Source organism: Fringilla coelebs (genome assembly GCF_963513975.1).
Source record: "Fringilla coelebs genome assembly, chromosome: 19".
In the NCBI taxonomy this organism is placed as follows: Eukaryota; Metazoa; Chordata; class Aves; order Passeriformes; family Fringillidae; genus Fringilla; species Fringilla coelebs.
The window spans coordinates 467,553-478,799 of NC_140045.1; the positions used below are offsets into that span (position 1 = coordinate 467,553).

General features: G+C 66.8%; 2 protein-coding genes across 4 annotated transcripts; both read left to right on the plus strand.

Annotated features, from left to right (window-relative positions):
- Positions 1-502: 502 nt before the first annotated feature.
- On the plus strand, positions 503-5,326 carry C1QTNF1 (C1q and TNF related 1). 3 transcript variants are annotated; one of them, XM_084218720.1, is made up of 6 exons: positions 510-631; positions 1,634-1,722; positions 2,887-3,023; positions 3,257-3,407; positions 3,522-3,664; positions 4,008-5,326. In XM_084218720.1, exons 4-6 carry the CDS (start codon positions 3,271-3,273, stop codon positions 4,556-4,558), a joined length of 831 nt encoding a protein of 276 aa, XP_084074846.1. In that variant the 5' UTR covers positions 510-631; positions 1,634-1,722; positions 2,887-3,023; positions 3,257-3,270; the 3' UTR covers positions 4,559-5,326. The 3 variants fall into 3 exon arrangements, with proteins under 3 accessions (XP_084074845.1, XP_084074844.1, XP_084074846.1); XM_084218719.1 differs by lacking the exon at positions 1,634-1,722 and having other exon boundaries at positions 503-631; positions 3,237-3,407; XM_084218718.1 differs by lacking the exon at positions 1,634-1,722 and having other exon boundaries at positions 503-631.
- A 968-nt stretch (positions 5,327-6,294) lies between these two features.
- ENGASE (endo-beta-N-acetylglucosaminidase) lies at positions 6,295-10,502 on the plus strand (the record flags this gene model as incomplete). The annotated part of the gene is made up of 14 exons (XM_084218427.1): positions 6,295-6,419; positions 6,569-6,645; positions 6,765-6,966; positions 7,255-7,403; positions 7,490-7,647; positions 7,755-7,903; positions 8,045-8,210; positions 8,529-8,632; positions 8,835-8,943; positions 9,050-9,222; positions 9,447-9,601; positions 9,682-9,784; positions 9,876-9,990; positions 10,098-10,502. The coding sequence occupies exons 1-14, from the start codon at positions 6,307-6,309 to the stop codon at positions 10,500-10,502; spliced, it is 2,178 nt and encodes a 725-aa protein (XP_084074553.1). The 5' UTR covers positions 6,295-6,306.
- Positions 10,503-11,247: the final 745 nt, after the last annotated feature.

The following is an 11,247-nucleotide window of genomic DNA, read 5'->3' on the forward strand; positions in this document are numbered from 1 at the left end:
AGTGCGGGGGCCGAGTCGGCTCTGCGGGGTGGGCACAGCCCGGCTGCTCAGCGGGCATGACCGCCGCGCTGCCCTGCTCCTGCCCGCAACGCATTCTGTCCTTGTCCCGGTTGCCCCCTGTGTCCCGCCGCCACTCGGGATGGGGAACGGGGCAGACCCAGCCCCGCGCCTTGGGACCCGTGTGCGTGTCCGGCTGTCAAGGGCTGCAGCCCGGTGGGGCTGTGCTGGCCGCGGTGCCCGCGGGGCTGGCAACGGCCTCGCCGCCGCCGGCACGGGGCAGGGTCCTGCGCCGGGGCCAGCCGCACCCTCCGGCATCCCGGGCCCCGCGGAAGCTCCGGGGAGCGCTCCCGGTGCGGCGGCCCCGGAGCACGAACGGCTGGGGCGGCCGGTCCCGGGAGCACCATGGTTAAGGCAGCCGCGGGCGCACATCTGGCGGGGGAGGGCTGCGAGCCTCGTCCCGTGCCTCGCTGCCTCCTGCGCTTCCCAAAAGTGTATTTCCGCCCGGGCCGGGCGAGCAGAGGCGGCTCCGGAGCGGGAGGCAGCAGCGGGCCGCGGGCAGGCTCTGCGCTGGCCCGGGCGATGCCCTAGGGCAGCAAAGGCAGCGCCGAGAGGGAGAAGCCGTGCCCCGGAGGTAGGTGAGGGGCAGCTTTGGGAGGCCTGCCGATCGCCCCCGGAGCTGCAAGGGGCCGTGCTCCCATCTGCGGGCGCTGCCGAGGCACCGGCAGGCGGCTCCGCCTCGCCGAGCGCTCGGGTGTCCGGGCACACGCCCAGCCAGGGGGGCCGGTCCCGGAGCCCCCCCAGCCGAGCGAGGCCCCTGCCCTGCCTGAGAGGGAAGGGTGGGGACCGCACGGCTGAGCCTCACAGTAGTCTGGGGGCACAGCCCGACCCACCGCGACTCTGGAGGACACAGATCCCCCCCAGCCCTGCCCCGGCTGCGTTCCCAAAAACCCCTTGGCTACAAACACATCAAACATCCGCTGGGCCACCTTCGGCACCTCTTTGGGGGCCACAGTCGCTGTTGGGGTCCCCAGCACAATGTCTTGCTGGTGCTACAAGAGCTGGAGGGCTGCACTACCCCGTGCTCCTTCCCCACACCTGCCCCATGCAGCCCCCACCCTGCTGCCTGCTGGGTCTGCCCTGCTCCAGGGAAAAAAGGGCTCTGCAAGCGTTCCAGCGTCTGCAGCAGCACACGGGGGACCTGGCCCACCAGCATGACCCCGGGGACACAGTGGTTCTGGCCGCTGTGCAGGGAAGTTTGTATCCACCACCCTAAACAGAGAGAGAGTGCAGGTGCTGCTGCCTCCACGCTGCCCCGAGCCCCTCATCCCTCCCCTGGGGTTTGCTCCATTCCATCCTAGTCTTCCTCTCCATCTGGAAGGTATTTTGGGATGTTTTGACTTGCAGTCCCGAGGCTCCTGCAGCCACTGAGTTTAAATCTCTGACTGCTCCTGGAGAGCAGCCAACCCCGAGGGAAAACGCGTGTCCCTGGCAGGGCTGTGTGTGCCCGTGCGCAGGTGGGCACACGACGCCCAGCACACCTGCAGGGTGCCGGGGGCACGCTGGGGGCCCAGCCATCCCTGTGTGCTGCTGGCAGCCCCCTGCGAGCACCGCACACTCCCTCTGTTCCCGACAGCCTGGGAAGCACTGCCTGCCACCATGGGAACTTCCTGCCGAAGGGTTTCTCCTCGCGCTGCGTTCTCCCCAGGGCCGAGCCTGCTCCAGGTCCCAGAGGAATGCCTGGTGTGACGGTCCCAGAGCTGAGGGAAAGCCACAGGCTGCTTCCCAAACCCCGGCACGCTCCGTGCTGCGCTCAGCGCTGCACATCTGGCACAGCTAGAGGCCAGGCAGGCTGGGCAGAGCCAGGGCCAAGGCTGCCCTGGTGACACCTGCTCACCTGGCCCTGGCTGGCCTCCCCCACGCTCTATCCGTGGGTCTGCTTCTCCCTCCACACCTGGCAAGACAACGGAGTGAGGGACAGGGGCACCGAGAAGTGTGTGCCGGGGCCAGGCCCTTGGCAGAGGGTTCGAGCAGCAGGAAAAGCCCTTTGGAGCCTTTCCCAATCCCTCCGCCCCTTCCCAGCTCCAGTGACTCACAATCCAGGCATCCGCCCCCGGCCTCGGACGCCCTCCGCACCCGCTGCGGGAGCACAAGTGGTGCCTCGGACCCCGCACCTGGGGACAATGGCAACGGCCACCGACCACCGGCTGTGAGCAGGCGCTCGCCAAAACCACAGGATTCTGCCCCAAAATCCGTCATGGCCTGGCTGAGCCGCAGAACACGGGGCTGAGACGGCGCTTTGCGCCCCGGGACCGGCGCTCCGGGGCCCCGGCGGAGCGCGGCCGGGCGGGCTTTGGGAGGGGACTACGGCCAAGGCCACACCCATGTCCCCACCCAGGGAGGCACCTGGCCGAGATAGGAGCCTGGGCAGCGGCCGTCCCCGTCCCGGCTCGGAGCCTGCTGCCGCGGGATGCCCACCCCTGTTTGGTCAAGGCTGTTCTGGTGCCACCGGGCCAAAGGGCGAGGTGCTGCGTGCCCGGGCCCACGTCTCCAGCAGATACGCTTCTGATAATAGAGGGAGGGGTCTCCAAGCGCCCGGGCTGGGCCACAGTGCCACCACCACTGCAAATATTAGATTTGGCCCCAGACAGGGTGTGGGCTGTCAGAAGGGTTTCAGCCAGCTCCCAGATAGGGCTGCCAGCCCACATCCCCCTTTCTGGAGGAGTGGGTGTTGTCCCCTTGCAATCCCTTGGGCTGGCAGCCCCCAGGGCACAGGAGCCCCTGGCAGGAGTGGGGTGCAGATGCCCTCTCTGGGCCCGGCTGGGGTCCCACACCCAGGCAGGGCTGTGCCCTGACATTTGCCCCACGGAGCTCGCTGTAATTTTTCAGGTGCTGACATCCCCAAATTGCTGCTTTTGGGCGCCCATGGGAGGCAGCTGAAGCCAGCCTGAGCAGGAGCAGCAGCACTTGGTCCAGGACTTGGCCCGCTCAGAGGCTGCTGCTCTGCTCCACTCTCAGCTCCTGAGGTAATTCCATCTGCAGTATGCGCCAGGGTTCAGGGGCTGCACAGAGCCCAGAGCCCCCTAACTGCTCCAGTGTGGGTCTCCACGGGTGCTCGCTGGGGTGACACTGTCCCATAGCCCAGCCAGAACCCGGGGCCTGTGCAGTGCACAGGTCCTGTCCCAGGACAGCTCGGGCCATGGCTGGGCTGGGAGTCTCCTCATTCCTGTCCCTCTCAGCTGTCCCTGGCACCTCACAGGGCACTGCCAAGGCATGGAGGGGCTGTGGGTGCACGGTGTCCTGCTGGTCTTCCTGCTGCCCTGCTCTGTGGGGAGTCAGAGCAGCTCCATGCCTGACCAGCGATGGTGGACAGACCCCAGTGAGGCCCCATCCCAGCACCAAGCTGCCAGGTGAGGGGACCCCAGAGCCAGGGTGCTCTGCAGCGGGGCCAGGGCAGCCCTGGCACTGCCGAGGGCCCCTGCCCCCCCGTAGCTTCTGCTGTGCTTTGCTTGCTGCCTTGCCAGGGCCACGCAGGAGCAGAAGGCTGATGGTGCCCAGGAGGGGCTGCCCCCACAGCCCCGCTGTGTCCGCTGCTGCCCCCAACCCGAAAAGCGCTTCTACCCCCAGTACCAGCCCGTGCCTCAGATCAACATGACCATCCTGAAAGGTGAGGGCTGGCAGGACCCCAGGCTGCGCTGCCAGCATTGCCCCAGGTCCAGGGCTGAGCTGGGCTCACGGTGGCAGCTCCTGCACAGACTGGGAATGAGAAACTGGGGGGGTGTCAGTGGTCCTGTGCCCTGCTCAGACAGGGCAGGAGCCACACTGGGGTGTGAGCAGCCCCTGCTCTGGTGGCTTCTGGGCAGCAGCATCAGAGCCTGGGGAGGGGCAGGGGCAGGACTGGTGGGTGCCTCCTCCCTCCATCCGCTTCTGGGGAAGGGGCTTTCGGGGTGCTGGGTCCAGCACCCAGGCCCTTGCCTGACAGCCCAACTATCCCAACTCTCTCTGCCCAGGAGAGAAGGGGGAGCGTGGTGAGCGTGGCATGCAGGGCAAGTTCGGCAAGACGGGGGTGGCTGGCAGCAGGGGCCACGTGGGGCCCAAGGGACAGAAGGGCAGCATGGGCGCCCCCGGGGAGCGCTGCAAGAGCCACTACGCCGCCTTCTCCGTGGGCCGCAAGAAGCCCCTGCACAGCAACGACTACTACCAGACCCTCATCTTTGACACCGAGTTTGTCAACCTCTACGACCACTTCAACATGTTCACGGGCAAGTTCTACTGCTACATCCCCGGGATCTACTACTTCAGCCTCAACGTGCACACCTGGAACCAGAAGGAGACGTACCTGCACATCATGCGCAACGGGGCGGAGGTGGTGATCCTCTACGCCCAGGTGAGCGACCGCAGCATCATGCAGAGCCAGAGCGTCATGCTGGAGCTGAAGGAGCAGGACGAGGTCTGGGTGCGGCTCTACAAGGGTGAGCGTGAGAACGCCGTCTTCAGCGACGAGTACGACACCTACATCACCTTCAGCGGCCACCTCATCAAGTACAGTGGGGACCCCTGAGCACCAGGCCCCCCACTCCTGCTGTGCCAGGCCAGGTGGCCAAGAAGCCCCTGTCCCTCTCACCCCAGCAGTGCCACCCCCATTATGCTGTTAGTCACCCTAGCGCCACTACCCCCAGCAGCTGCACCGGTGTGCGAGTTCCCTCACTCCAGCACCTCGAGGCTAACCAGACACACCTGGGAGAGTTGGAGCAACTGTAAGCCCCTGCCACATTGGTGACCAGGAAGCAGCTGCTCACCTGGGGCGGGCAGGGAGCTCACCCCCTCTCCCTGCTCCAGAGCTGGGTGCGCCAGGCTCAGCCTGTTGTGGCCCTGGCTGAGCTGGCACAGCAGGACAGTGTGACCGCTGGCGCCCTGGTGCGAGGCAGCGCAGACACCTGCACCGTGCCATGCTCCCCTCCCCGGCACAGCCCTGCTCCCCGGCCGGAATGGGCAGGAAGTGCTCAGCACCATCCAGAAAGGCAATAAACCACTGAGGGCCCTCCCTCCCTCCTTCCCTGGTGCAGATGTTGCAGTGGGGGGCTGGGTCCCCCTGCGGGGAGTGGGTTGTGTCAGTTCCCTTTGCAGGTTCCGTTGCTGCTCGCCGCAGCCTCTGCTCAGGAAGGGCTCTCTCCCCACCGGCAGCCCTGGGCGTGGGGCCTTGGCCTCAGCCACTTCCTCTTCCCTTAGGTTATCTGCTGGCCAGGCCTCATGTTTGTTAGATGCAGCAGCAGCATGGGCCAGCATGCTGAGCCCCCCGTTCTGCTCGTGCCACATTAAACACCTCACATTTCCAGCCTTGCTCGTACCCTCAGTGTCGTCTGGCTTTGTGTATGGGGAGGCCCCGAGGGGCTCCGGGCAAGGTTCTGCTCCTGGGGTGCAGGGGCTCCCCGAGAGCTGAGGGCTGTCATGGTGCTGCTGAGCTGGGGGTGAGAGCGCAGAGCAATCTGTCCCTGGAGAGCCGGGAGACCTGTGCCAGGCACTGCACGGGCCAGCTGGGCCCCAAGGGCCAGGAGCTGCAGTGACAGAACTGTCCGCCTGGGAACAGGACAGGTTGGGAAGGGTGGCAGGGTTTTCAGGAGTGCAGGTTATCTGGCACATCCATGGAGAGGAGAAAGGTCCGAGGTGAAGCCAGGTGTCAGGGTCTGGGTTGGCAGGTCCATGGCTGGGCTGAGCCGGGCTGCAGCTGGAAACCAGCACCCCAAGCACAGGAGGGAGGGGACCAGGCTGGGGGGACTCAGGATGACCTTAAAAAGAGCCCCGGACCCACAAGTGGGGAGTGGGTGGATGGTGGGGGCCAAGTGAGGCAGGTCAGGCCGCTCACTGCTGTGCCTGTGGGGTGGGGGCATCAGCCCAGGGCCCCCGCCCTGTCCCGTGGCATGGGCAGAGCTCCTTGGCCGCACTGGCCCTGGGGACCAGGCACCATCTCCATGCCGGACTGCACAGCAGGGCCGGGTACGGGCACAGGCGGCATCCCAGCACACGGATTGCCGTCCTGGCACAGCGCGCTCCCCCAGGACACGCAATCCATTCAGATTTATCCTGCGTTCATTCTCAGGACACGCGGTCCGTCCCAGGGCACGCTCCCTGCCCCGGGACACGCGGTCCGCCCCGGGACAGCCCGCCACGGCACCCGGGGGCGGGCGTGCCCGGGGCGGTGCGGGCCGGGCGGGCGGAGCTCCGGGGCCGCGCCCCCGGGAGAGCCGGGCCCGGTGGCGGCGGCGGCGGCACCGTCAGTGCGGCGGCGGCGGCGGCGGCGGCGGCAGCGCCATGGCGGAGGCGGCGGAGGGGCCGGCGCGGCGCGGGAAGCGGACGGGAGCCGAGGCCGGGGCCGCGGCGGAGGAGCCGGCGGAGGCGGAGCGGGCCGCGCGGCGGCGGCGGAGGTGGATGGCGGGGACCGGGGCCGAGGCCGCGCTCGGGACCAGGATGGGGACGGGGACGGTGATGGGGACCGGTGGCGGGGCTGGCAGGGCCCGGCGGGCGCTGGCCGCGGTGCTGGCCCAGCCCGGCCCTCACTCACCTCCCGGGGCAGCTTGCAGCCGGTGGCGGAGATCCAGGGCACCACTGTCCTGCACGACACCATCAGCGACCGCCCGCAGCCCCTGCCGGGTGAGTACCGGGAGCGGGGCCGGCCCAGCCGGGATGGGACGGTGTCGGTGCCGGTGCTGCGCCCAGCTGCACAGGCAGCGCTCGCCGCTGACCCTGTCCCGCCTCCCCATCGTTCCCAGCAAGGTACTTTGACACGAAGACCACGGAGCCCATCAGCTTCTTCTTGACCGGTCTGGAGGAGCTGCTGGCCTGGCAGCCCAACAGCAACGATGAGTTCAATGTGTCGGCCGTGCCTCTGGCCAAGCGCCAGCCCCCGCTCCAGAGCAGGAGGCCCCGGACGCTGGTGTGCCACGACATGCGTGGCGGCTACTTGGAGGACAGGTACGTGCGAGGTGGAAGGTGGAAGGGAGGTGTGACAGTGGAGCTCAACGTCTCCAACCCCAAGGCAGTTCTGTTTCTGCCTGACATGTCTCCTGCCGGCTCAGCCGCAGGTGAGCAGAGATGGGGTGTTTGGCTCAATGCTTGGGGAACCTTGCTCAGGCTGGGATGTTCGGAGGTGGCTCAGTGCCACAGCTCTGCCCAGCTCACGGCTGTGAGTCAGGCTCCTACCCAGCCCCACAGCGTCTGTCAGCGTCCTTCCTGCACTGCCCAACCCTTTTCCTTCTGCAGGTTCATCCAGGGCTCGGCCACACGCAACCCCTATGTCTTCTACCACTGGCGCTACATCGACATCTTTGTCTACTTCAGCCACCACACTGTCACCATCCCGCCCGTGGTCTGGACCAACGCGGCGCACCGGAACAGCGTCCCCGTGCTGGGTAGGCGCAGGGCTGGGCCTGGGGCAGCCCCAGCAGCGAGGTGGATTCACCAGGCCATGCGGCTGACGCTGCCCTGGCCTCCGCAGGCACATTCATCACGGAGTGGACAGACGGGGAGAAGCTGTGCGAGGCGTTCCTGGCCGGCGGGGAGGAGGCGTACGGCGCCGTGGCCGAGCAGCTGGCGCGCATCGCCCAGCACTTCCGCTTCGACGGCTGGCTGATCAACATCGAGAACACGCTGAGCGTGAGTCCTGCTGGCCTGCTCGCTGCCCTGCCTCTGCTGCTCCCGTGGGGAGGGAGCCCCCTGCCCCGTGCCCTCACCCACCTGTGTCTCTCTCTCTCTCCTGGCAGGCGGCAGCCGTGGGGAACCTGCCCCTCTTCCTGCGGGACCTGACGGCACGGGTGCACAGTGCCGTGCCAGGAGGGCTGGTGATCTGGTATGACAGTGTCCTGATGGATGGCACACTGAGGTGGCAGAACGAGCTGAACGATCAGAATAGGTGAGGCTGGCAAAACTGTCCCTGGGCGGGGGGCACGAGCCCACCCCAAACCCAGCATGGCAGCGGTCAGGCACAACCTGCACGGCCCTTGGTGAAGCCGTGTGTGGCCTTAGCGTCTGCCACTGTGCCCCTTGTCCCCAGGATATTCTTTGACGCCTGTGACGGGCTGTTCACCAACTACAACTGGAAGGAGGAGCAGCTGGAGCGCACACAGAGGCTGGCTGGTCCGCGCCTAAATGACGTCTATGTCGGCGTTGATGTCTTTGCCCGTGGGGATGTCATTGGTGGTGGCTTCGACACTGACAAGGTGGGTGTCACTGGGCTGGGCCAGAGTGTGACCCTGACCTCCCCCAGCACATGGCTCTGAGCTCCCACCGAGGGCCCTTCTGGGCTGTGCTGTGTTGGGCTGATAACCTGGGATGAACTGGTGAGGGGTGACGGATCCCAGAGTACTGGCCATGCATGAAAAGATCCCAGTGCTGCCATCCCTGGAGAGGGAGATGCTGCAGCACATCCCTCTGGTGTCCTGCCCCACCATGGGGCCAGTGGAGCCTGGGGGGTGGGGACAGGACAGGGGACAAGATGACCTGCCCTGGCCCATGCTGCTCACTGCCTGTTTCTGCAGTCCCTGCGCCTGATCCGCCAGTATGGCCTCTCTGCAGCCATCTTCGCTCCTGGCTGGGTCTATGAGCACCTGGGCAAGGAAAACTTCCTGCAGAACGAGAACAGGTGAGGGCAGCTCACAGGGCGGGTGTTGGGGGAGGAACGGGGCTAGGAGTGCCCTGGCTCAGGAAGGCTGTGGGGCGGTGGGACACAGCTACAGGGACACTGTGGCTGGCCCCTTTCTGCCCCAGCTGAGGTGATACCTGAGGCCGTGCAGGGCAGTGACCGTAACAGGGGTCTCTGCCTTGACACCCACCTTTGCCTCCAGGTTCTGGGGCTTGCTGGCAGAGTACCTGCCCACGCACAGCATTTGCACACTGCCCCTCACCACCTCCTTCAGCCTGGGCATGGGCATCAGCACGTTCCTGGATGGGAAGGTGGGTGCAGGGTGACAGCTCTGCTCTGGTCAGACTGGGCTGGGCTGGGCTGGGCAGGGAGGTCCCTGCTCTTGGCTCCCCCAGCTCAGCTCTCCCTGTGCTGTAGGATGAAGAGTCTGGGCCCTGGTATGACCTGAGCGCGCAGGACGTCCAGCCGCTGTACCCAGAGCAGCAGGGCATGCTGAGCACCAGCTGCTACCTGCAGGATGCCTGGTGTGGGGGCAGCTCCCTGCAGCTGCAGGCGATCATTCCCCCCGGCGAGGAGCGCGTGGCTGTCCGGTGAGTTGGGGCAAAGCCCTTTACCCCTCCTCAGCACTGGGCTGGCACCATGTCAGCCTGACATGGCCTGCATGGCCTGAGCTGTGTGGCCCCGGGCCTGGTGGCGAGTGTGCCCAGGCTCTGCCCACACTGCCCAGCAGAGCTAACATGATGCACCTTCTCTTTGTCTCTCTCTCTCTCTGTCTCTCTCTCTGTCTCTCTCTGGGTGGATTTGGGGTCATCAGCCTCTTCTCTTTGCAGATGCCGGCCCCCCCCAAGATCTTCCTGACCCTGCTCTACAAGCTGGAGGGGCCACAGCCTGATGACCTCACAGTGGCACTGGAGGTCACCACCTGGGACTCAGGGTTCTGCTTCGAGGGCAACCCCACCTCCCTGCCCGGTGAGAACCCTGTCCCCCCGTGCCCGGTGCAGTGAGCACCTGCTGCAGTCCCTTACCCCTGACCTGGCTCCCTCCGGCAGAGCCCAATGGCCGGTACCACCCCCGGTTCCTCCCGGCACCACCGCCCGGCCTCGCCAAGCTGCTCACCGCCTGCTTCCGTGCCTCCCACAGCTGGACCAGCCGGTGAGTGCCCTGCCTGCATCCTGTGTCCACAGGCAGCCGTGGGACGCCAGGGCTCCCTGGTACCATTCCTGCTCTGCCTCTTCCCTCTCAGGTGCTATGAGCTGGAGCTGCAGGACTGCAGCCTACGAGACCTCTCCCTGATTGTGTCCCGCCAGCAGCCCAGCCCGCAGGAGACATCCTTCACCTGCCTGCTCGGGGAGCTCCGGGTCAGTGCCTGTGCTGCTTGGTGGGGACACCTGCCCCGTGCCCCCCTTGTTCCGAGGAGGCGGGGGGTGCCTGCCCTGACCCTGACAGTGCTGTGGTTCCCTCTCAGGTGCTGGACACGGCCAGCGTGGCGGCCTCCCCGCCGCAGGTGCAGAGCGTGACGGCCTCGCAGATCTGGTGGCAGGAGGGCCCCGAGCCCGGGCTGCTCTCGCTCAGCCTCACCCTGCGCTGGTCCTTCCCGCCCGGCCGGGCCAGATGGTTCCGTGTCCTGAGCCAGGGTGCCCGGTGCCGCCTGGGCCAGACGGCGCCGCAGGTGCTGGGGCTGGCGCAGGGCTGCCTGTTCCGGGCCGTGGGGCTGTTGGTGCCGCAGCCGGCGCCCGCGCAGTCCTGCCGGCTGGAGCTGCTGGTGGAGCCTGTTCTGCAGGATGAGCTGCCTGTGGACCCCGAGCGCTGGGGCCGCCTCGTGCTGGTCTATTCCGCACCAGGCAGTGGCACCAGCTCAGATGGGCATTAAAGCAGCTGTGGTGCAGCCCGTGCCGTGTCTCCTCCATGGGGCGGGTGGGCTGTGGGTGGGGGACACACAGGGGGCTGTGTTTCATCACCCGGGGCTGGTGAGTCCCTTTCCTCCCACTGCTGTGGTTGTGCTCAGCCCTCACTGTGCGGGCCCCCAACATGTGACCCCAGACTGGGGCACCTGCCCCGAGAACCCCAACAGCTCCTGCAGCCCTCACTACCTCAGGCTGTCTGCCACAGGCTGGGGATACTGGCCCTGAGACCCCAAGGCACACAGCCCCCTCAGGGCTCAGCCTGGTGGGGAGCTGCCAGCACAGGCTCTGCAGCAGGCCAGCCTGGGTCACCGCTGTGCTCATTAACGTGGACCCAGCCCAGTGCCACCAGCCTACGCTGCCTCCCCTGAGCATCTTGTGAGGAGGAGAGAAAATTTATAGCAGCAATTATTTTCTCACAGTCTGGTGAGCAAGCAATTAGCAGGCAGGAGCAGCCGAGCGCTCCTGCAGTGGGGTCCCAAGCCCTGTCCCCAAACAATGCAGGCTCTGCCAGGGACACCAATGCCAGCAGTGGAGCTGCTGCTCCTGAGGCTCAGGAACGTATTACCTGATGGCTTGAAGAACGAAGGGCTAGGCCCAGCCAGGAGAGGGCTCTTCATGCAGCACCCTGCTCCCTCAACATGGCGAGGCTGGGGGCCCCGAGGGCTCCCCACTTGCCCACAGGCTGTGTCCCCCTGCCCAGCCAGATCCTGT